Here is a 26,225-nt window from a genome sequence, read left to right as displayed (position 1 = left end):
CGCTGACGCGATGACTGAACTACACCTCCTGGCAATATCTAGAGACTATGCCTGGCAATAAGGTAAAAAAAAAAAAGTCTATGAAGTCGAGGGTTTTAGTAGATCACCCTCGTGCGATGGACCCCATCCTAAAAAAATAAATAATTTCTAGTAGCCTACTGTACTGTTATAGAACTGTCACTGTATTTTACTATATTTTGCTTTTATTTTACTCATTTACTTATTTTAATATTTTTTATATATTTTAATCAAACATTTTTATTTGTATCTATCAACTGTTAAAAAATGAATATTATAAATATGCCTAAATATTGGATAATATTTAGTTAATTATGTAGTTACTCTATTTACTTTTTTAAGTATTGTATTTACTTGTATATAATTTTTATTTATAATTATTTAATTTAATATTTTTGTAAATCTTAATCCTAATCTCTTTTTATTATTATTTATTTATTTTCACTTTCTCTGAACGCTCTTTGCGCCACCTGAGGGTCCCCGAACCCCAGTTTGAAAACCCCTGTATTAAGTGATGTATTTTATTGATGGAGTGTTAATTTTGGAGTATTAAAATAATCTAATATTCAAACAAGATTTCTAATTTCTCACACTGTCATTTCCCCCCGCATTTTTAGTACCAAATACATGCATTATTTAACTGTATATATTTACAGTAAAAGAAAGTTCACAAGTATAAGTTAATTTCACATTGAAAATATTCAGTAGTTGTTTTGTGCCTCATGTGAACAAAGACAATCTCACACTCACACACACAAAATCATGTTAGGTGTTTTTACTAGAAGCATGTTTATTATTAATGATATAAAACAAGTTATGAAACTTCAAGAACACAACATTCCTTTTGACTGATAATTAATAATACACAATTGTATATATATATTCATTAATAGGCTTGGTGACAGTAGTTAAAGAGTTAAATACTAAACAGCAAGAGCAGAACAGAGAAAACCATTAAAGTTACAGAAAACAAAGAAGGAAACAAGAGAACAAAAAGAGAGAAAGAAAGAAAGAAAGAAAGAAATTGTACCTTTATACTTCTTCAGCGTTCAATACCGCTAGTACAGAGAGCACGTCACGTTGGTTAGTGAGTACAGCAGTAGTTTAAGAATGGCACACAAACATCAGTATTTAGAACCATGCAAAGCGGTTTAATACCCAAGCAACCAGCATCAGTCCACAGTATCGTGCATGCCGAAGCGTTCAGGTTAACGTTTCGAATATGTCAAAGATCGCAATTCTCGAACAACCGGACCACAAGAAAAAAAAAAAAGGCATTAAAAGAAAAAACAACAACAGACGGTTCAAACTTTAAGACTTCAAATGTTGTTTGGCAAACAAATTGCAAAATGTAAAAGTTTGTTCATCTTCAGTAGAGACCCTTCTTGCATATAGGCAAGCAAAAGTTTCAGCTCTAACCATAAAACAAGAATCATCATCATCATCATCATCATCATCATCTTCAACCAACCTTCATAATGAAGATGTTTAAAGTCCAGTGACTTCATAAACAACCTTCCAAGAGGCAACAAAGTGCTGGTCCTAAACTAGACACATTTACCCTCAAACTTTATTCGAATAAGCAAAAACCATCAATGGGTTCCTTCAGATCAAGAGCTCAAGCAGCAAAAATCTCTGGCCATTCCCTCGGCTCAAACGCAGGAACGTTTTGATGATGCCGCAGACGCGCTGGTCAAATTTTTTTGCACCAGTCTTTTGTCAGAGGTTAGCAACATTGTGTTTCGGTCCTGCTTCTTCAGGGCTCCTCAAAGTGCAATAAACTTCGTCACTGACTACTCTCAAATAAGAGAAACAGAAAGAAAAGAGAGATAAAGAGTGTGTAAGTGTATAGCTAGAGACAAAAAGAGGTAGTGTGAGAATGCTTGTAGTTAAGTATCTGAATGAGTGTGTGAATGTGTGTGAGAGAGAGAGAGAGAGAGAGAGAGAGAGAGAGAGAGAGAGAGAGAGAGAGAGAGAGAGAGAGAGAGAGAGAGAGAGAGAGAGAGAGAGAGAGAGAGAGAGAGAGAGAGAGAGAGAGAGAGAGAGAGAGAGAGAGAGAGAGAGCAGTATTCTCCAGGCCATGTCCATGGTGAAGCAGTTCCAGGATGAAGCTTCAGCCATCGTAAGAGCTTCAGTGTGAGCGAATCCTCTGCTGTACGTCAGCATCAGCTCCAGTGTTCAACAACTCCACAGCTACTCAGAGAGGCTTATCAATGACGGTCACACCTACACACACACACAGACAGCGGTCTGTCATTCAGTACAGTCATTCTAAAAGAGGACTAATACAGCAATCATTAATAATAATCACATGAAACTGGGTGTGGGAAATTAATTATTATACTATAAAATGACTTAATAAATTAATTATATTAATACAATTAATTTATATGAATGCATTTTTTACATTTTTATATATTATCTAACATCAAAATTCACAAAAAAAATGTAAACAAATTATTTGTCATGCATTGTTGTAGATTATATAATAATAGTTTTATTCGGCTGATACTGATAATTACAAAATGGCCATATTAGCTTGGCTGACGAGACTATCACTATTAATTTACATGCAGAACGATTAAACATTTGTGACTTTTGAACACCAGGTCATACGTGGTACAAATACACAAATTACCACTAGATGGGGCCCTTTCTCTTCTGGTCTCTAGTGGGGGCCTCAGGTATCTGTTCAATTTTGACCGATTTCATCAAATAATTTCAATTAAACACAGTATGATCCTTTTCTTAGACCGTAAAACTAGCTTCCCCATGGCTGATGATGATAGAAAATTGTAAAAAGTCTATTAAACCATTCAGGTGTTTTGTAAGTCTTATGTTCACAAGCTGCACATATTTGATCAAATCTACAGTAAAAAAAAGATACATTGTGAAATATTACAACTTAAAATAACTGTTTTCTATTTTAATATATTTTAAAATGTCATTTATTCCTGAGACGGCAAAGCTAAATTTTCACCATCTAGTTTTCAGTGTCACATGATCCTTTAGAAATCATGATTTGCTGTTTGAGAAACATTTCTTATTATCAACATTGAAACAGTTGTGCTGCTTAATATTTTTGTGGAAACAGTGATACTTTCTTTCAGGATTCTTCTATTAATAAAAAAGTTCCAAACAACATAAAATAGAAATCTTTAGTACAATTAAAAATGTCTTTACTGTCATTTTTGATTGAATTAATGCATCCTTGCTGACTACAGAAGTACTAGAAAAATATTACTGACTTCAAACGTTTGAATAAATGTGTACAAAAAAATGGCCTGACAAAAAAAAAAGTCCATGTTAAATGTTTTTGGCAACAGTTCTTCAAACCCTAATTGATGCAGTGTGTAGCTTTTCATTGCTTAAACAGCCATGTTCATCAGGCTCAAATGAAAGAATGGTTGTGAGGGAGCATGAAGAATCATTTTCACGCATGAATTGGCACCTCTGAGTCCAGACCTTAAATTCATTGAAAGTCTTTGGGATGTGCTGAAGGAGACTTTACAGAGTGCTTGACTCTTGCATTGTCAATACAAGATCTTGACCAAAAATTGATGGACATCCAGCACATCCCAAAGATTTAAATAACTCAGAGGTGCCAATTCATGTGTGAAAATTATTCTACATGCTTCCTCCCAACCATTCTTTCACAATTTGAGCCTGATGAATCTTGACATTGTCATCCTGGAATATGGCCATGATGTGTCTTCCTACATGGCTGTTTAAGAAATGAAAAGCTACACACATCAATTTACTGTTAGAACTGTTGGGAAACATATAACAAGCTAGAAACATAATAATGTCACAGTGTCTGTTGTGTTTCCACTGGGTGTCCACTAGAGGTCCCTTCCTTCCTGTCTCCATTCATCCTGGAACCACATTTCCCATAATCCTTGTTTGTTCCCATCACTTGTGATTACACCCAGCTGTTCCCATTTATGTTGTTAGTGTCTGTGCATAAATACCCTGTTTGTGTTAGTTCATGTTACGGAGTCATTATTGTATGTTACTCGTCAACGCTAAGGTCTGTTTTTAATTCTGTTCTCGTTGTTGTTCTTGCTTGTTTTGTGTATTCGTTATCTGACTGATTAAATGGTTTTCGACACTGGCATGGATGACTACGATTCTGATTATTTGGACTTTGACTCTTGCATGGATGACGATTATTTGGATTGCCCTGATTACCATGTTGCTGCGGTTGGATCCACCCATTTCTCCACAAGCGATCGTGACAAATAATCACTGCAATAATGATCCAATCATAGACTCTTAAGGCTGGGACACACCAAGCCGAAGGTCGGCTGTCTGTTGGGCTAGTTTTTGCGGTGTGTTCCACACGTCAGCGGCAGTTTGCCCGATTCAGCATGTTGGAGAGAGTGGAAACTCTGAATGGATGTTCAGTTTAGTGAACGAGTCAGTACACGTGAATTAAAGCAAAAGTGATGAAAGAGAGCAAGTCAACACGACACAGACAGAAGGCTGATCTAATAATGTTATATTATCCTACCTGAGCATTTCAAAAACGCGAATCTATTCATAACAACATGAGCCGCTTAAAATGAATAAAGTTATCAACATAACTGATATTCCAAAAGGTACGCAAGTGCTTTCTTTGTTTACATTTCGTATATCTACATGTATCTTGTATGGGTTTCTCCTTTTGAATGACGAATATAGACTATTGGTCCCTGCTGATATAGACAGTTAATTCCTCACACACGCAGGCGCAGAACACACATGCTTGTTTGCAGTCGGCTGTAGTCTGTGCTGTTCATGCGCAGCTTTTTGGTCCAGACACAAGTTTTTTGAAGTCGGCTTGAAGTGTCCCAGGCTTTAAGCATTTGCCTATTTAAATCCAAACAGCAACTTTTTGGGGGGCCGGGCCGTGTATAATAATGAAAAACTGTATAAGTGGAATGGCATTTTGAACAGTCTCTTTTTCTGACCTGCGTAGCTGCGTCCTGTGCTCATGCAGGTGGGCAGTAGTGTCCATTTATCAGTGTTTGGATTGTAGAACTCCACTGAAGCCAGGTTGCACGAACCATCATCACCACCAATCACATACAGCAGGTTATTCACGGCACACACACCTAGAACACACAAAATGATTGAAACATCACAGCTGTGTATGTTCACACAATGTTTTTGTTTTAGCTGCCACAGTGATGCATGTTGTGCTGTTCAGCAAGTATGTAGTATTTGACCAACTCACCTGCGTTCCTGCGGCACATGTTCATATCAGCCACCTGTTTCCATGTGTTAGTGGCGGGGTCATACACCTCACAGCTCTTTCTAACCAAGGGGCCGTCGTGCCCTCCTACTGCATACAGCAGACCTTTTAACACACCTACACCTGTCCAACACAAACATTCCTGGTTTACACAGATACATGTTGATAGCCAGCATTTGTGAAGGTTTGCGTGGGAGCGTGTTTGGCTGTTACCTGCACCACTACGACGGGTTCCCATCTCTGCTCTGTAAGACCATTCATTGGTGTTGGGGTTATAGGCCTCAACAGTACTCAAACACTGACGTGTTGCTCCGTCATACCCTCCGACTGCATAAAGCAAACCTAAAAAGAGACCGTTTGAAATCATTTTCATGAGTTCAAATCAGCTGTTCGATAAATTTAGTTCGATAAATTTTTAAATTTAGTTTTTTTTTTTAAGTCATCACATTGTTTAGAGCATAAGAAACAAATGGTAAAATAAATTTTTTTAAAAATTATGTTAAGCCATGTCCTCTGTAGTGGACACCAGGACTAAGCTGTTTAAAAAATAAAATGACATGAAATTATATGTATAGGCAAAAACAATGGGATTTTTTCTTCAGTCACCAATAAATTTTATATAACGGAATGAATTGATGCACCATTTTACTTTATGCAATATGTGGGTAAAATGGCCATAAATTAATATTCCCATTCAATGCAATATATCTATACACTGTATCTAATTTGCACATTAATGTGTTCTTGCAGCAACATTTCATGAAAAAAGAAGTGTAATAATTGGAGTAATAATAATTAGCAATATTTTAATAATATCTAATATTTCATAGGAATATTGATGTATAATTTATTTCCATATTCACTTCTTGTGTCTCCCAAAATGCCTGATAAACATGATTTAAGTCCTGATGTCCTCTACAGTGGACATGTATGAAATCAATGCCCTGTTCTGTAACAGAAAGTCATTTTTTTTATTTGAAACCCCATAAGATGTATGGTTTATTAAAGTAGTCCGATTTAAATTATAATTACAATATATTATCATATTTCCTACCTTTGACCACTAAATTAATGTCAGACATTTTTAAAGACCAAGGAGAAGTTGTTTTCATGGTGAAACCTCCAAACATTTGGTATCTCTGAACAGCCTTGAATGTGCTCTTTACAGGACACCCAGGTTGTGACATGTGACATGTATGATGTCAGAGAAATTCACTAAAATATAATGTCCACTACAGTGGACAAAAGTCTATTCCTGGGTCCCAGGAGGATATGTGTGACATAAATGTGTGTTGCACAAAAACAAAATATCAAGCTAAAATTATAAAGCTAAAGTTTAGCGAAATGTTTCATTATAAATCTCAAATTAAAATGTATTATGCATCACATGATCCTTCCGTGGTGCTGCTTAATGTTTTTGTGGAAACCGTGATTTCTTTTTTCAGGATACTTCGATGAATATAAAGTTTAAAATAAAAGATTTTTTTTTTTTTGCAATTAAGTAAAATATTTACTGTCACTTTTTATCAATTTAATGCTAACTTTCTGAATAAAATTAACGATTGAGTATTTAAAAAAATCGTACTGACCCAAAGCTTTTGGTAGTGTATATGATTCTGAACATTATTAATGATTATTATTATTATTATTATTATTAATTAATTTATTATATATTATTATTATTTTATTGGCATTACAATGTAAGCACTAAGCAGCATCAAAACAAAATGTGCAAATACATTAATATGGTAATATACAATTCCATGTCAGGCAACTTTGTATTAATTTTGTATATGTAATGTGTCCCTGGTCTCAAAAGGTTAAAGACCCCTTGTTTAGGCCCTTTTCTTAACCTCCAAATGCCAAACAATACATGACAGCAATGTACATCTAATATACAGATAACTAACATCACTAACCTCCAACAACGCCGACTCCAACACTGCTACGCCGCGTGTTCATGGGATTGACGTGGAACCACTCATTGGCCTTAGCGTTATACGCCTCTACAGTTGCTAAACCTGCAAACCAACATTTTCATCATCGTAATGGTCACAGATGTAGGAATACAGTTCATGTTCATCATTCCAATCATGGCCGTACCCACCTTTGAGGTCCAGACCTCTATACTCTTTCTGAGGTGTATCAAAAGTTGTGAACTAATTTACTAATAATAACTGCACTATATCTAATAATAATTTGATACTGCAAAGATATTGCCCAACTTTAAACTGACTTTCTCATCTGTGTTGATAGATTAGCGGTGTGACAGTGCTCAATGTAAAAATGACTGAGATGGCCAATCAAATAAAAAAAAGGTGGGCCTTACTGTTACTTTTTTACAGAAGCCAAGTGGGCAGAAAGTGAGATGTAAGTAGCTCAAATATTTTATTATTACAGTGTATTTAACTGTATTACGATAAAAATGTTAAATGACCGACAGTAATATACACTAATGGAAGCAACACAACCAGAGCTGCTTTCAGCATAGGCAATAAGATTATGCATATTATGAATTAATTTTATTAATTGTGTTAGACTTTCCATAAAAAGGCTTGGATAGCCTTTCAGTAACTTCACTTATCATCCTCTGACCTATACTAAAACATGGAAAATCTGAGTGTTTATAAGTTGTGGTTAGACAGTCATTTAGCAAAAAAAAAAAAAAAAAAGGATTAATAATATTTGAAAATAGATGCATTACTTTTCAATAAATTCTATTTCTTTAACTATTCCTATAATTTTCTCTTTTGACAAAAAATCCCCAATTGTCTGGAACCTTTGTATATTGATACTTCGATATTTAAAGGGATAGTTCACCTAAAAATGAAAATTCTGTTATTATTCAATAATCATTTACCCATTCAAACTTTTCATTCCAAATCCATATGTTATTTTTCATGAACTTTTTCATGACCATGCGTTTACTGTTTTCACTGACAAACAAAAATGAAAAAGACCAGGATTTTTTTTTTTCTTGGGGGGTGTTAACTTCAATATCCTGTATGTATTGCATTTTATTTATGTTATTTTCCATTTTACCTTAAAACTATATTTACAAGGTGTTGTATTACAAATTTATTAAATGTTTAATTTAGGTTCCAATACAATAGTATATAAACTGAGAAAGCTCTGTACCTTGTGTTTTACACTGAGGCATAGATGATTAGATTCAAAGAAGATTAAAGGTATAGTGCAGGATTTTCTTTTTCCGGGTGGATCATCAAGACTATTGGTCCTCCTAGTTGTCAATCATTCTGGTGATATGTTTACGTAAGGTCGTCGTACGTGCTCGTCGTAGTTTTCTCTTTCTGCGCATGCGCACTTTCAGGTGTATTATGTGTGGTGAGCTACGGTTTCAGCCATTCATTGAAGCTCGCCGTTCTCACTGGGTTTTTTCAAAATGTCTGAGGGTCGCAAGAGAAAAAGTGTCTACGAATTGTATGACAAGAAGAGAAAGGCCTCTGAAGAAAGAAACAAGATCAGAGTGTTTGGGAGAATATTTCACACATGGCGTGCGCTAAAAGCAAGGGTTGGGCTTTCCACTGATGCCTCAGTCGTGAAGTTTCTACTCGACAGGTAAAGTTTGGCATGCTATTTGGAGAAATCCATTTAAAATCACTGTTAGTAAAAGTTAATGTAAGCTATGATTAGCGATGGCGAGTCTGACATAGTGGAAAAAGTGCAAATCTCCTTTTGGAAAGTAGGCTTGTATGAGCCATGCCGACAGCAACTTGTAAACAGAGCGTGCACGAGGAGAACTAGGCTTGTGCATGCTCTCTCGTGCACACGTTTAATAGGCGTTCCGTCTCGGGAGCAGGTAGAGTGTTGCGCATGTGCATTTTTTCAAAAAGTGGAGAGAGCGGTTCTTTTCTAAAATTCGGGAAGATCCTCCACTATACCTTTAAGTCAAGCAACCCAGGTGTCTGACATTAACCTTTTGTCTGTATGCACCTCCTGAACAGTGTCATTGTCCCAAGTTAAGCTATGATAATGTGAAGGTATGGGTGATACTGTCAGGCTGATTGGGTTAGCATCTATGCATTTGAATGACACTGTTATGCTGATGAGATCAGGAAACGAGCTGACTCATGTACTTAATTTACATGCTTTGTTCAGAGTGTCTCCACCTCAATGTAAATCCCTCCCCCTTGAAATGTATATAAACAACAATGTCTACTGCCCTAGTTAGACTTGATGACTACAGCGACGCACAGCGAGTTCTCAATAAAGAGTAACTTCTGCTTGAAAGATATCCCAACGTCTCCTGGTCTCTGCTTTGATGAAGGAAAAGTTTCCAACAAAGGTCACATTGTAAAGTGTGCACAGTTTAACAGTGCTTCAGATTAAGCACATTATCAATTTTCATCTTTATTATTACCTTATCAGCTCTTTGAATCAATAACGGTTTATTGAAACCTTCCAGCTGACAGTCCCAACTACTGGCCGGAAAAGATATTGAGGGCTTTAAAACTGCAGTGAGCTAAATGAACGAGATATATCCAGCTGCAGAACCGCAGATCCAGCAGTTTTAGACTAGCAGCCCCAGGACAGAAGTGTGTCTTACTACTTAGTTCTGGTATGAAACTCTAGATGGCGCAGGCTGATAGCTCCTTAACTCATTTGGTCATCTACATAGCGCAGCTGATTGGTTGCTGTTGCATTAGCGGCCAATGAGCTTCGACCCAACATTCAAACAAATACTGGTAGTGTTGCTGTTAGCAGTCTGCAGTGCGCTTCAGAAACTCCCCACCGTCCCCAGCTCCACCTGTATAGATCTGCAACGGGGATTATTTCATGTATGTTACATGTGCTTCAGCACCATGTCTTACATGCTCACAGCACCATGTCTGTGAATGTTTTGACTGTAGCAAGTCTCTGTACTTGCTCTGCAGCTGCAGCAGTGTAGCAGATCTATTCCGCCAAGACCAAATACATTAACATTGCCAATATCCATTAAAATGTCAATCTCTCAGAGAGTTGTCATGACAGAAATAGAGTTATTGAAATGTGTGCTAGTGTCTTCCATAGAGGCTGCTTCATATGTTGTTGATGTATGTAACGTCGTGCCGTAAAGCAAGTTGTGATTCTCGCGAGATTTGGCTGGGCCCCACCTATCAAACCTGCATTGCTGGTATTTGCCGATAACAATAACATTAAAAATTAACATACAGTGGGGAGAACAAGTATTTGAGACACTGCCGATTTTGCAGGTTTTCTCACTTACAAAGCATGTAGAAGTCTGTAATTTTTATCATAGGTACTCTTCAACTGTGAGTGACGGAATCTAAAACAAAAATCCAGAAAATCACATTGTATGATTTTTAAGTAATTAATTTGCATTTTATTGCATGACATAAGTATTTGATACATCAGAAAAGCAGAACTTAATATTTGGTACAGAAACCTTTGTTTGCAATTACAGAGATCATACGTTTCCTGTAGTTCTTGACCAGGTTTGCACACACTGCAGCAGGGATTTTGGCCCACTCCTCCATACAGACCTTCTCCAGATCCTTCAGGTTTCGGGGCTGTCGCTGGGCAATACGGACTTTCAGCTCCCTTCAAAGATTTTCTATTGGGTTCACGTCTGGAGACTGGCTAGGCCACTCCAGGACCCTGAGATGCTTCTTACGAAGCCACTCCTTAGTTGCCCTGGCTGTGTGTTTCGGGTCATTGTCATGCTGAAAGACCCAGCCACGACCCGTCTTCAATGCTCTTACTGAGGGAAGGAGGTTGTTGGCCAAAATCTCACGATACATGGCCACATCCGTCCTCCCCTCAATACGGTGCAGTCGTCCTGCATAAAAGCATCCCCAAAGAATGATGTTTCCACCTCCATGCTTCACGGTTGGGATGGTGTTCTTGGGGTTGTACTCATCCTTCTTCTTCCTCCAAACACGGCGAGTGGAGTTTAGACCAAAAAGCTCTATTTTTGTCTCATCAGACCACATGACCTTCTCCCATTCCTCTTCTGGATCATCCAGATGGTCATTGGCAAACTTCAGACGGGCCTGGACATGCGCTGGCTTGAGCAGGGGGACCTTGCGTGCACTGCAGGATTTTAATCCATGACGGCGTAGTGTGTTACTAATGGTTTTCTTTGAGACTGTGGTCCCAGCTCTCTTCAGGTCATTGACCAGGTCCTGCCGTGTAGTTCTGGGCTGATCCCTCACCTTCCTCATGATCATTGATGCCCCACGAGGTGAGATCTTGCATGGTGCCCCAGACCGAGGGAGATTGACCGTCATCTTGAACTTCTTCCATTTTCTAATAATTGCGCCAACAGTTGTTGCCTTCTCACCAAGCTGCTTGCCTCCTGTAGCCCATCCCAGCCTTGTGCAGGTCTACAATTTTATCCCTGATGGCCTGATGACACAGCTCTCTGGTCTTGGCCATTGTGGAGAGGTTGGAGTCTGTTTGATTGAGTGTGGACAGGTGTCTTTTATACAGGTAACGAGTTCAAACAGGTGCAGTTAATACAGGTAATGAGTGGAGAACAGGAGGGCTTCTTAAAGAAAAACTAACAGGTCTGTGAGAGCCGGAATTCTTACTGGTTGGTAGGTGATCAAATACTTATGTCATGCAATAAAATGCAAATTAATTATTTAAAAATCATACAATGTGATTTTCTGGATTTTTGTTTAAAATTCCGTCTCTCACAGTTGAAGAGTACCTATGATAAAATTACAGACCTGTACATGCTTTGTAAGTGGGAAAACCTGCAAAATCATCAGTGTATCAAATACTTGTTCTCCCCACTGTATATCGTCCGATACAGATATGGTGACCGATGTATCGTGCATCCCTACTCATAACTGTACGTTCACACCGCCGCCCTGCCAACGACGCCGGAGAAAGATTCAGGGGCGCTCTGATCCTCTGACGTAGATCGAAGGCGTGATCTTTTTTTAAACTTTATTTAAAGGGGCCACAAAGAAAATAAGCATGTTGATCAGTATTTGTGCAGACTGGCCACACGTAGGGTATAAGTTAACCTCATGAAATCTTTTAAATGTTAACGTAAGAAAATTACCCATGGAAAGAACTTAATTATAGTTACTTTGCTAACGAAATAAACAAATTCCAGTGGCTTTTGTGTTCATGGTCAACTGCGAGTCTAATTTCAACATGCAGTTTATAGGACGTTTACTAGACTTGGTCTTTAATTAACATTAACATTGATTTGTGTGCAGTTTACATTACAATAACTTTCCTGGTAGTAGCCTTAATGCAATTGGTCAAAATCGTGTTGTTTTGAGCAAATGAAATGCATTCCCGCTGAAAAACAAGCATTCTAGTGCGAAAATGTTGCCTATAAATAGTGTTGCGTGGCTTTTTTTTTAAATCAAACTCACAACACTATGGATGAGCAAGTTGTTGCATTTGGTGTGGCATTGCTCTACCTGAGGAGAAGACGTCGCAGATCGGTGTGGGTGCATGATATTCTCGAAGCCAAGAGGAACTAATATGGTCGGAACCAATGTTTACAGGATTGCGTTCTCTGGAATCCTCTCAGGCGGAGGACTTCTACATTCTGATTGGTTGCCGCCGAACCACGTCATAGCTTATTACCATAAAGCTGACCTGACTTCAACTCTCCTCGCCGCTCTCACCGTCCAAGACGCGCCGCGCCACCCTCGCCGGAGCTCGCTCGCTCTCATTGAAAATGAATGACTTCCGGCCACTTTGACGCTCTCGCCGGCGGCGGTGTGAACGCACAGTATTTTCTTTTTTGCACTTTTCAAAGTAGAGAAATTCTGAACATTAATCATATTAATTTCGTAATTAAAATCATAAAAAATATAGTCAAATGGGAAATTATACATTTATTAATATATTTTTTTAAATAAAAAAGTTGCATATTATTGAACCAACAATGAAATATTGTGATTGAATCCATCAACTTTAAATATGATTAATAGGCAATGTTTAAACAGTTCTCATTGTACAAAGTGACTTTATTTAAAATTATTGTTGTGAAATATTAAAATCCATGTGAAAATAGCTCATATCTATTAAAATTATGTACATAAGCTCCACCCCTCACTTCTGTTCTGTGGCTGCTGGTCTGAAACTGCTGACACTGTGGTTCTGCAGCGGAATACTATTAAAATGAACCGACTTTGTGCTTGCCAGCAAAATGGAAAAGAGTGGGGTGTCGAGGCATATTTTTAAACGTTTTAAAATAACATTTATCTTGACATGGCGTTTGCGCGAGAAACTGAAAAACGCGCCAAGGTCAAAGACGTAATGTTTAACGCATTTACATCGAAAACAACCTTTTCTCTTGTTCATCACCACTAGGCTAGGGCAAACAAAGTGCAATAATTTATATTCAAATCTATATTATATGACATTTATAACGTGAGTGAATCTTCAAAAAGATCAGGGGCTTTCGACAATAATCAGGAGCTTAAGCCACCAAGGTAGCTACTCACCAATAGCAGATTACAAGAGGACAATACGTCTGTTGTTATCTTCTGAGCCATTCTGAGACGTGTCTGAAGTCCGCGGTCTTTTGCTTCATATTTAATAGCGCTCCATTATGATCGCTGTTGATGAAGAGCTTAATATGATCCCTATTCGCTAATGCGCGCCGTACCTGAGCGTGGCTTAATTGACTCCTACCCCCATCAAGACCATTGTTTATACATATAAGCACACTAAACATTTATTAATTTAGGTTTTTAATGTGCTGGTGCTATACAAATTTCTGGCGGGGCTATAGCCCCGGCAAGCCCCGCCCTAGCGCCACCACTGGAAAAGACATGGTTTTGGTTTTAAAGCTGTTGTTATCCAATTTTTGCCCTCCAGAAATCTTAAAATGCACATATATACAATAGACCTCAGTATTTCTAAACCCCTGCTCTTATGATCCCAATTATTATTAGTATCTTCATAGTAATAAGCACTTCTCCGCCGTAAACAAATGCAGCTGCAACATAGTAAAAGCATTTTTGATGCAAGATGAATATATTGCATGTGTTACCTGTGCTGCCATCAAAGCCCCCTACAGCATACAGCAGTCCGTTGAGGACAGCGGACCCTAGTGTTGACCTCCGGTCCTGCATACTGCTGACACAACACCACTCATCTTTTACTGGGTCGTATGCGTCCACCGTCCTCACACGCAATGACCCGTTGAAACCCCCGACAGCATACACAACACCGCCCACGTACACCACACCTATAAATAAATAAAAAAAATACATTTTTGTGAATATATATAACAGTTGGTGAGTGAAGACTGGTTCATTAAATTATTTTGTATTCCATCATTTATTTTACAAAGCCATAGAAGGCTGTTGAATGGCAGGTTTCATTGTGACAACTTATCCCATATAATCTCACAATATACCGCTACTGGGTTACACTACACACTACCATTCAAAAGTTTTTGGTTGGAAATATTTTTTAAATGCTTTTGAAGGCTGCATTTATTTGACCAAAAATACAGTAAAAACAGTAATATTGTGAAATATCATTACCATTTAAATTAACTTAAAATATAGAATTTCTGTGTTATTATATCTAAAAATGTAATTTATTTTTGTGATGGCAAAGATGATTTTTTAGTGAAAAACATTTGCTGTTTAATATTTTTGTTGAAAATTCTTTGATGAACAGAAAATTTGAAGAACAGCATTTATTTGAAATAGAAAAAACTTTAGTGACATTATAAATGTCTCTTCAGTCACTTTTGATCAATTTAATGAATCCTTGCTGTATTATTAGGCAGCTATTAAAAAAAATGTTAACACCAAACTTTTGAATGGTAGTTTCTGTCGTCACAAAATGTTATTGTAAATAATGGTGGAAATGTTCTAATGTTTTCGTTTTGTCATCGAGACTTGAGTGCCTATACATACATTTGAGCCCAATAGTTTTTTACCCTCTCAGCTCATGTTTTCTGTGTAAATACATTTATGCCACATAAAAAGGAAATTTTTGTGGTATATGTGCCACCTAAAATGAGGCTCAAGTCAGTAAATCTACACTTGAAATTTCATTTTTCACCCACATTAAGTGTCCAAAACGCCAATGATCTTGGCATCACTTACATACTGTATACAGTAACTAAACATAATTTTCATAACCAGGGTCATTTCAACAGCACCGCATTTTTAGCAGTATCCATGTCATGACCCAAGAGTTTCTAGCATTATTTTCAGTACATGCAGTCAATTACCTTTAGAACCGAAGCAATTACAGTAAGCAACACAACGGTCAAGTCAGTACTGGAGGGAAGTTTTAAAAAGGACAGCTGTTGAATGTGAGACCAGGGTGAGTCATTTTTGTGCCTGCACAGTCATTGTCAATGATAAGAGCGTGGCTGCTCACCTGCTCGACATCGTCTGGAGGGTAATTCTGCCACTTGGAACCATCTCTCCTCCTCAAAATCATAGCACTCCACACTGCGGATGGCTTTAGGGGCCTGTCCCCCGACTACAACCATCACCTTTAACACACGTGAGAAAAGAATCAGATCCCTTAACTCAACTTTCTGTTCTCAACTTCTTTGTTTATCCAGTTTAAATAATCTTCTATCTGCATATAAAAGTTATTTTAGAATAAATTCCTAGAAACAAATTCTTTGCATTCATGACTGTTTAAAGGTTTTTAAATGATAACATTTTCAATAAAAGTTGAAATATAATGCCTTTAAAAACATCATGTAGTGTTAACCATCAAGTAAGTAAGGGATAATGTACGTCCAGACGGTTGTTATCGCAGAATAACCCCGACAGGATGATCAGGACCTTGAAGCGGAGGGGTCTTGCATCAGCCTGAAGGGGTTTATTCTGCGATAACAACCGACTGGATGTACATTTTCCCGCTTATTACACAGCTACTTGCCACATAAGTAAATAATTAGACATGAAATATTGATCTGAGATGAAAATTTTTATTAGCTCTTTAAACGCGAAGCTTCCGCGGAGAGAGCAGTTGCTAGCAATTGGCAAGTTCAAACTAGACGGACATTTAAGGGATACGGTACAGTCATACCACTTATTACACGGCATTTCATCACATAATTAATTATGGGGATAAGAGATATTGACCTGAGATGTTTTAAAATCGTACCTGTTTGTTATCTTATAGTAACAGTGTACAAAACAATCGTCGCAAAATGGCAGCAAATGCGTTTTTATGAAACGAGTGAGAGCGAGTCCGCAATACTGGATGACATAATTAAAAAACTGTACACAAAATATTGATTTGACTGAGTTTTAATATTTTATTAGCTCACCAAACACAAAACTTCCACGAGGAAAAAAACGCTCCTTGCAAGCATATATCGCTGCTGACTTCAGTAACCCGGATGAGCCTGTGTTATCTGTTTTTAGCGGCTTTTATCGAGGATTATTACACGGCTCTGTGGAATACTTAATTCTGATTGGTCAATCACACCATCCAGCGGTATGTTATTCCCCGATAACAACCGCTGAAAACATCTGACAGTAAAATAAAAATATGAATTTTTTGTAAACTTGAATCTAAAGTTCAGCAACATGTTTAATTGTCCACATGACAGTAAAATTAGAATGTATGAGGACTCTGCAAATCCATTAAAATAATTGTGATTAAAGCATGCTTAGTTCTTATCTACTGTCTTAACATAATATAACTATCTTAATGTGGTTGGTCTCTATTAATATCGAAGGCCATATGCTTAATATGTAGCACTGTTTGACACATTTTGTATTGGCGGTCCCTGCTTCATGTCTCTATTGCCTAAAGGGTCCTTGCCATGAAAAAAACATTGAAGACCCATGTTCTAAGATGCTAAGATGTGTGACGAGTTTAAATATAGCTTGCATTATGTGCAGATCATGTTCCCTCCTCTTCATCCAATATCTTCCTGCTCTTTACAGCTAATATCAATGAAAATGTACAAAATGACCATAAATCAAGACTGTCCTAACAAACCTTTGGGTAGCTGATAGGTGTTCTCACTCTGGTCCGGATGGTCTTCATCATGGAGCGTTGCTCGGCAGGCAGCAGGTGGTACTTCATGGCTTCAATAAGGTAGTCTTTACAGGCGCTGCTGTTCTTTACTAGAGTTTCCTCTTCCACCCTCTACACACACACAAAATGAAATTACATTCATCACTAAAGAATATCAAAGCACACATTTACTAATGCGTTTGCACACACAGACACACACACACACCTGTACGAGGTATTCTCTGGAAAGAAGGGGCAAGCGAACATGTTCCATCAGATGAGACATGTGTTCCTGACGCACATCTTTATCATGCGTGACCCACGCTATGACCGCTTCAAACACCTATAAACACACAAGGAACGTTGATACTAGTTTATATTCGTCTCAATCACAAATGGTCAGGACAAATTATAGATGTAAACAAGGTCCAAAACATTTTGAGATCCCATCAATGCAATCACATATGCAGATATGCATGTGATCACATCACATTTGAAAAGTGAACACTAATCGTTCAAAACTTTAAAGGTCAAATGTTTTTTAAAAAATCTACCTTAAAAACATGTGCCAAGTTCTTAGAAACATTTTCTTTGTATTCCTGTTTGTTTTTATGTGTTTTCAAACTAACATTTTCAATAAAAGTTTAAATAAAATTACTCCAAAAATGTGAAATGGTGTAACCATGAAGTAAAAAGTAATAACAAATTTCCTTATACCTTTAATGTATGTGAGAGCACACATCTTAATCATAACAAATTCATACATTTTATGACGTTTTTGGGGAGCAGTGTTATTTTAGTATTATTTATATGCTATTATAGTTTTTTATATTTTGAGTTCATTTTCCCTTTTCATTTGCTTTTTTCAGGTGCTTTTGTCATTTTTAATAATTTTTGCTTTTTAATATTACTATTTATGTTACATTTATTTTTATTTCACTTTTAATTTCAGTTTGAGTTCAGTTTTAGTTTTTATTTAGTGTCAGTAATTTTATTGCTTTAACTTGGCAACATTTCTAATATTCACTTAGTTGTTCCATCTAATATTTCTATTAGATAGATTGTATTAGGTATTTTATTTTATTTCATATTTATTTAAATGAACAAAAAAATAATAATTAGTTGTAGTTTTAGGCTTAGTTAATAATAATAATATCATATGATATTTTATAACCTGAACTAATCTTGCTTCGTGACAAGAAGGTTATTTATCAAACAATCTAATATTTTAAAGGGCACCTATTATGCAAAATTCACTTCTACATGACATTTGAACATAAATGTGTGTTGGCAGTGTGTGTACACAATCACCCTATAATGATAAAAATCCACCCAGTGCTTTTTTTTTAATTCCCATAAATCATAAGCACTGTCTCAGAACAAGCCGTTTTCAGACTTGGGGCAATGTGACGAACTTTTGTACAAGCCCCGCCCACAACCGTTGATTGACACCGCTGTATTAGCGTAGACCCGCCCTGAGTAAACACAGTCCGCCATTGTTTCGTCAGTTCACAGTTTGAGGTGTTTTGTTGTTGGATGTAAGAATGAACATAGCTATCTTCATTTCTCGTTGTTACTCGAGGATGGATCGGTACCAACTAATCGTGATCCAACTTACAGTCTCCGGAGCGATAGGCCTAACGTTACTGTTCACGGTAGAAATGAAAGTGAGAATACACACTTTATGACAGCTCATCGAGTCGTTTTACGGATATAAAGTTTGCCAGTTTATTAAGCACCCCCTGAAAAGGTGTGTATATATTTGTTTACTGTTAGTCGTAACAAGTGTTTTTTGTACTTCGCTGTCTATGTTGATGATAATGAAAGGGAGTGAGAGAGAGAGTTTATGGATAAGACTTTAATGCGCACTTCTTATACAGTGTTTATTCAGCTCTTAGTGATTTTCTGGAGTAAAACTGACGCTTCGTCTTTTGTGTGATGTACAATAAACTTTATTAAACTCATCAGTATATTGTTGGCCATCATTCGGACACGGTCCGCTACAGCAGGCTTGTATTAATAATGGATAAAAGCAAGATGAAAAATAAGTTATTACCGTAATTAAACTAATCGCAGACATTTTGATTGCGGGTCGAAATGAACACCTAACGTTACTGAGAGTTTCTGTTTTGATATTATCAGATAAGATTGTCCTGGCTCTGAGCGCGAGCTCGTGAGGCTCCGCCCTCTGTGCGGGAGCAGCAGCTCATTTGCATTTAAAGCCATACACACTAAAACGGTATGTTTTTCTGAGCCCCAAAAGTGACAATTTAAAAATGCTGTAAAAAATTATCTTTTGGGTATAATACACACTCTGGGGACATCAGAGACTTATTTTACATCTTGTGAAAAGGGGCATAATAGGTGCCCTTTAAAGTCCCCCTGTGGTGAAAATCAACCTTTTAATGTTGTTTATATGTCTATGTGGTGTTTAATATGCTTTAAGACAAACTTTAAGTTTTTGTGCAAAGTCACAAGTCAACACCATTGCTGAGTATTGTCTCCTTAAAACTGCAGTGAACAAAAGACAGTCTCAAAAACGCAGTGAAATCGCTGGTGTTTCAGATGTCACAAACTACCTTGTAACCAATCACGTCAACACTGATCGTCAACCAGTGGATCTCTGAGTGAGTGGTATATACTAAATGAGGCAAGAGGGTAGAGTTACATTCAAGCTATTTTAAGGCATTAAGATTTTTTTTTCCCAAGGAAAAACATTTTTAAATATGTCATTTTGGTGATCAAAGATGAGTTTTAAGGGATACAATTATTGACCAAAGGGAAACTTTAAAGGTCCCGTATTATGCCCCTTTTCACAAGATGTAAAATAAGTCTCTGATGTCTCCAGAGTGTGTATGTGAAGTTTCAGCTCAAAATACCCAACAGATCATTTTTTACAGCATGTTTAAATTGTCATTTTTTGGGGCTCAGAAAAACGCGCTGTTTTAGTGTGTGCCCTTTAAATGCAAATAAGCTGCTGCTGGACGACACAGGGGGCGGAGCCCATCACAGAATGATGATAATATCAGAAACTCTCAGTAATGGTGTTCATTTCGAGTTGGACAATAATGCCTACAGAGTCAGAGTGCTGTATAGAGATGGAACAGGTATAGTTTAGTAGTTTAATTACGGTTATTATAACGTATTTGTCATCTGCTTGTATGTATCCATTATTTATTAATAGCCTACAAGTCTGCTGTCCGAATTATGATCAAACATAAACTGATGAGTTTAATAAAGTTTATTGTACATCACACAAAAGATGAAGCGTCAGTTTTACTTCAGAAAATCACCGTAAGAGCTGAGTAAACACAGTAAGTTATAAGAAGTGCGCAAGTACATAAACGAATTTCGGTAGAGTTGAGGGAGCATTCCTGTGGGCGGAGGTTAGTCAAAAAACTGTTCTACTGACGTCATTAAAGAAGGAAGTAGAGGGATGTAGTCCAAACGGGCCGTTCGATGTAGGCGACTTCTGTTAAATAAAATATCTCGCTTGGCATTGAACTTTGAGCTTTATAATTTTACAGATATTATTTATACTCTAACAACAACATTACACACTAACTAAAGTTTGAAACATGGGATCACGAAGAACGGGACCTTTAAGAGATGTATTGACCCTGACACTGGCATTAGAGTCTGCAGGGCTTCATAGTTTGATATTATTTCCTATTATATGTCTATTTTCTGCGGAAATAAGCATTTGGTCAAATTTGAAAAGTTTGTAGCCACTAAATTAGACACGTTCTCCTAAAAATCTAATCACAGGAGAGATTTCAGAGATGCATGTCAATGCCAGGTGTAAACAGCATTCTGTCATAGTTGATAGCTTATGATCGGATCACCAGAGATGAATGTTAATACCAGGTGGAAAAAGGCTGTAATTAATAAAAACACAACTAGCTGTTTAACCATGTAAAAAAAAAAAAAAAAAAAAACCAGCATGGTGCCCACGCCTTACATCTTCCAACTCTTGTTTCCATGACGACAAACAAGCTCTCACCACCAGCAGCTACAGCTATTCCCATAGTGTTATTGTACCAGCGGCACGTTACCATGGCAACAGAGCTGCTAAAGTCTGCATGATAAAATCACCTGTGTGCTGCTATAGTTACAGAATCACTAGCAGGAATACAAGTCTCTCATCAAACGTGACGTTACCTTTTCTTCAGATGTAATGGTCAGTTTGTCGCTTGCTATGAGGCTGCAGACTTGCTCCATGCCCAGATTGAGAAACTCCTCACTCTGCACGACCTCTGAGAAGTGCTGCTCTGTGAGTGTCAGTGAGTGGGAGAGAGATTGAGACTGTTAAACAGAGTTACTGACACTATTGTGACTATCATGTACTTTTCTCTTGTATGGATGGACGGACACACACCTGCATACGTGTTGGCGAGATTGAGCAGTTCCGTGCAGGCGTGCAAATCGGCAAAGGCGCGGATACCGAGGCAGTTAGTTGGGTGAAGTTGAGTTATGAGAAACTCGCAGCAGGCCTTTTTAACTTCCTGCAACTGCAGCAGACCAGCGGCAGGCAAGAGCACCTAAAACACACATACATACATACACACACAGAAAATACACATGACCTCAAGAATGCTTCAAGAATTTGATCTGCTTAGAAAAATCTATGTTCGATTTTTAAGGCACATCAAATTGGTTAAAAAAATGCCTAGTTTTTTTTTTATCTCTGGGTCATTATTTTCTAGACACTTTGCATCCTTAGCGGAGCAAATATTGCATGAATTAACAGTGAAATATACACTGTAACAAACCATGCAAAGTGAACCATTTATTTGTGCATTTATTAGTACAAAACCTGAGTCAGTCATTTTGATTCCCCATCATGAGAGCAAAGATTTACTATTTACTTTATTTTTTTTTATGTATCCAGCATAAGATATGCATGTGTGTAAGGCATTTTTTCTTTTTTGCCCTGGCAATAACTTTACTTGCACTGAGGTACAACAACTGTTTTTACTTAGAGTTTATTTATTATTATTTTTTAATTGATTTATTTTTGTAAATCATTAGAATTATTAAAAGAATTAATAATCAACAATCAATATCAAATCAATAAATACGTCACATTACATAAGAAAAATAGGTTGCAAATGTCAAGAAACGCTTGTATACACACAGGATGCACTCCTGCTAACCTATGTTGGGTGTGTGAAATCTTTGCATTGTGTCTCGCTGTTTTTTAAGCATCTCACGCCATTTAAAGTAGGCCAAGCTGCAATTCATCTGACTGTTTTTAATGCAACAATGTGTCCTGTATGTATACCCCTCACTCCTTTTCACCTTTATTTGCTCAAAAGAAGCTTTATGCATGTGCAAACTGAACTGACAGGATAAATGCCAGACTGGGCAAGTTATGATACCGTCAACTGGCCCCGGGACATTCTTATTGTTAAGCCCTGCAGCAAAGTTTGCATTTGAGTCCCTCCCTTAAAGATTCGGCCTCATTTTAACACCCTCCGTCTAGTCAAATGTGCAGTGCAGACACAGGCACATAAGCTACTGACACCCACCCACACAGCACACTTCCTGGATGTGATTTTTTATCCTCTCAGAGTAATACCAAAGAACACAACATAAAAAGAACACAGAATCAGTCAACTGTGTTTTTAGGTCATATTTTCATAGCATGTAAAAAAAAAGTCACCCACACTCGCTTACCTGCACATTCTCCTCCGTTACTTGGATCTCAGCAGTGTAAACATAGTCAATCAGCATTCCCAGAGTCCAGCCGTCAATCTCTTTGATTCGAACCTTCTTCTGGCGGCTCTCGGTCATCTCTCCTACAAACACAAATATTCAAAAATTTCAAATATATATAAAATAACAACCAAGTTAAGTACCTTAAGTACCATCTTAACTTAAAGGTAAAAGTGATGGCTGGGGTGCTGGAGACAGGAATACGGTTCCCAGCATGCACCATGGCATGTAACTCCAAATGACTGTTTACTGCATTATTTGCACTGGTGTCGTTGTGTTAGTGGCTCCTGTACTTTATGCATATGGTGATCTCTAAATCTAACTAAATCTCTGCCCTCAAATATGTCACTGTCATAGTGGTTTGTATGTTCGATTTTTAAGGCACATCAAATTGGTTAAAAAAATACCTAGTTTTTTATCTCTGGGTCATTATTTTCTAGACACTTTGCATCCTTAGCGGAGCAAATATTGCATGAATTAACAGTGAAATATACACTGTAACAAACCATGCAAAGTGATCCATTTATTTGTGCATTTAATAGTACAAAACCTGAGTGAGTCATTTTGATTCCCAATCATGAGAGCAAAGATTTATATATATATCATTTTTTTTATTATTACATAGCACCGTTAATGCTACTTTATAGTTGTTATTGTAAATTGTAAATTTATTTTTCTTGTCATTACTTTTGTATGATGATTTGGCAATATTAAGCACAATCATGCCAATAAAGTACTTGAAATTAAAACTGAAAAACAGTGTATCTTCTCACCTGTAAACATAGCATGGAAGTAAGGACTCCCGGCAGCTAAGACGACTCGATGAGCAGCGATCTCCACATCCTCCGCAATAATAGTTACATCACACAGCACACTCTGACTGCAGAGAGGAAAGATAACATACACAGACCAACTTTTACAATTCTTCACACAGTGGCCCCAAAAAGTAATTGGATACTTTTGGACAAAATTTCTGAATGATGTATGTTGCATTTGACATTACAAACATCAAACCTTGTGGCATGTGCAAATAGAGGAAGTTCCACAGAACCGGTTTAACCATACTTTTAAGCAGTGCTAAGGTGATTTTAATGGTTATATGAATTAAGTTAATATTCATATATATAATTAAAAGTTAATCATTTTTTATATATTTATGTGTTTGTGACTGGCTGCATATAATCAAAATACTGTAAAAAAAAAAAATATTGTAAAACAGTTATTTTAACAATTAATGATATTTTTATATTATGTATATTTTGTATTTTTATTCCTGAATTTTCAGCAGACATTACTCCAGTCACCAGTGTCACGTGATCCTTCAGTAATCATTTTGCTGCTCAAGAAACATTTCTTATTAATCTATGTTGAAAACAGTTGTGCTGGGGTTTTTTGTTGTTTTTGTTCAAAAGAAAAGCATTTTTTATTTTATATTTTGTTCAATTTAACGCATCACTAAATACAAGTATTAATTTCTTTTAAAAAAATCTTACTGACCCCAAACATTTGTACAGTACTGTATATTGTAAATAAATGCCACTTGGTTTGATATTTTGGTTTTATCTGATGCAACTGTATTGACTGTTTTGATGTTTACAACAATAACATTTTAATACACATACCTGAAAAACTCATTCAAAATTCTGTATTTGTTTACTCGTATCATATCATTCCAAATTTGTGTGACTTTCTTTTTTTTCCGTTCAACACCAAATGAGGTGTTAGGCAGAATAGTTAAACCTCAGTCACCACTCACTTTCACTGAATCTTTAAAAAAAAGTGAACTTTGACTGAGGCTGTCATTCTGCCAACATCTTCTTTTGTGTTCCACAGAAGAAAGTGATGAAAGAATTTTAATTTTTAGGTAAATTATCTATTAAGAGCAGAAACATAAACATTGTGTATAATCAATGTTACGAAGAGGCACTGCATGATTTCTAACAGTATCACTCTCACACACACACACACACACACACACACCTGCGGAGCTCGTTCATGATCCTGAAGGCTTTCTTCATGTGACGTGGATTGATGGTGACTGCACTCTGTTTCTCACACACATCATCCTTCAGCTCCACAGCTTTATGATGACAAAGCTTAGTGCATCTGAAAGAGAGACAGACACACACACACACACACACACTCACTCTGAGTGGTTCATCACCTACCACAGTAACATTACACAATCTTTAGAGTGGCCATTTGGTATGGTTGCTTGCTTCAGCTACAGAATAAAAACATAAAAACGGTCATTGGGACTTTTATCTCACAATTCTGTTCATTTTTTCTTCATAATTGCGGGTTTATATCCCTCAGTTTGCATTTTTCCCAGAAAAAAAAAAAGTCTGACTTGTGAGAAAAAAAGGCAAAATTGTGAGATAAAAAGTTACCTTCATTAACCTTCTTTTATTTATTTTTATCCAGGGGCAGAGACAAGCTTCCATAATATGGCAATTTTCAAATGTGTCACTTCATAAACATGTGAGAGAAAAAGTGTTCTAGGTGTGTGGACAAAGACAGAGAGATGTCATGTGATCTTGTTATGGCTGAACTGATTTACTCTATAGTGACATTACAGTAGTGTGAACACATGCAGCTCCCTCTCTCTCTCTCTCTCTGTCTGTCTCTCTCTCTCTCTCACACACACACACACAAACAAACAAACACAAACACACAAACACTCTCTCTGTCTCTCACACACACTCACACTCACACACTGCACTTACAGTGGATGTATCTCCATAGCGCTGGTTCTGTTCACATCTGTCTGCGTCTCTCCATCTCTGTTCGGGCTCTGTCGTTTAAACCCCCGCCGTGTCCCGTTCACAGAACCGAGCCGAACCGGGCTGGACTGAGTCCCGGTGTGCGGGTCCAGCTCCGCAAACGCAAATGAAAATCGGCCTCAGAAACGGTGTCAGTGTGACTGACGTGTCCGGATAATGAGAGGCAGACAGGTCCGGTGTGTGGGTGAAGACAGGACACATCCAGAGACTGAGACGCTATATCTCACATACAAAAACAAGAGTGAAGGAAAGAATGACACTCTCCTTCGGCGAAACACAAAAAGCACGAGCGGCCCCACAGCGGCGCCTACTGCTGGAAGACCTCAATGTGCGTTTGGTAATAATATCTCTGAGACCACGATTGTTTTGAGTCCGAGTAAGTCTTAAAATGACATCGTGTTTCTAATTATTTTATGTGGTTAAAATTCATATACAATGTCATAACATTAATATACGTACACCAATGTTCCAAAATTCAAGATTTTTAATGTTTTGAAAGAAGCTATTATGCAAGGCCG

The 26,225-nt window shown here is 37.3% G+C and overlaps 1 protein-coding gene across 1 annotated transcript; it reads right to left on the bottom strand.

Moving 5' to 3' along the window:
* Window positions 1-785: 785 nt before the first annotated feature.
* klhl2 (kelch-like family member 2) lies at window positions 786-25,978 on the bottom strand. The gene is made up of 15 exons (XM_084098103.1): window positions 25,651-25,978; window positions 24,905-25,030; window positions 23,698-23,804; window positions 22,886-23,007; window positions 21,585-21,747; window positions 21,368-21,477; window positions 17,433-17,549; window positions 17,189-17,338; window positions 15,599-15,716; window positions 14,247-14,444; window positions 7,174-7,275; window positions 5,468-5,596; window positions 5,237-5,377; window positions 4,971-5,114; window positions 786-2,244 (listed from the first exon to the last, which is right to left on the bottom strand). The coding sequence occupies exons 1-15, from the start codon at window positions 25,665-25,667 to the stop codon at window positions 2,216-2,218; spliced, it is 1,773 nt and encodes a 590-aa protein (XP_083954229.1). The 5' UTR covers window positions 25,668-25,978; the 3' UTR covers window positions 786-2,215.
* Between the last annotated feature and the right edge of the window lie 247 nt (window positions 25,979-26,225).

This window comes from Abramis brama (assembly GCF_963993115.1).
Source record: "Abramis brama genome assembly, chromosome: 2".
NCBI classification, from domain to species: Eukaryota; Metazoa; Chordata; class Actinopteri; order Cypriniformes; family Leuciscidae; genus Abramis; species Abramis brama.
The sequence above is the reverse complement of the archived record's forward strand: the minus strand, read 5'-3'. Positions and strand labels throughout refer to the sequence as shown.

What these genes read in the sequence shown, in the direction of transcription:
- klhl2 (XM_084098103.1), bottom strand. An exon ending in CACCTATCAGCTACCCAAAG is followed by an intron (nt 15,717 to 17,188) that starts GTTTGTTAGGAC and finishes CGTGTGTTAAAG; the next exon opens with GTGATGGTTGTAGTCGGGGG. An exon ending in TGGAGTCGGCGTTGTTGGAG is followed by an intron (nt 5,597 to 7,173) that starts GTTAGTGATGTT and finishes GTCTCTTTTTAG; the next exon opens with GTTTGCTTTATGCAGTCGGA.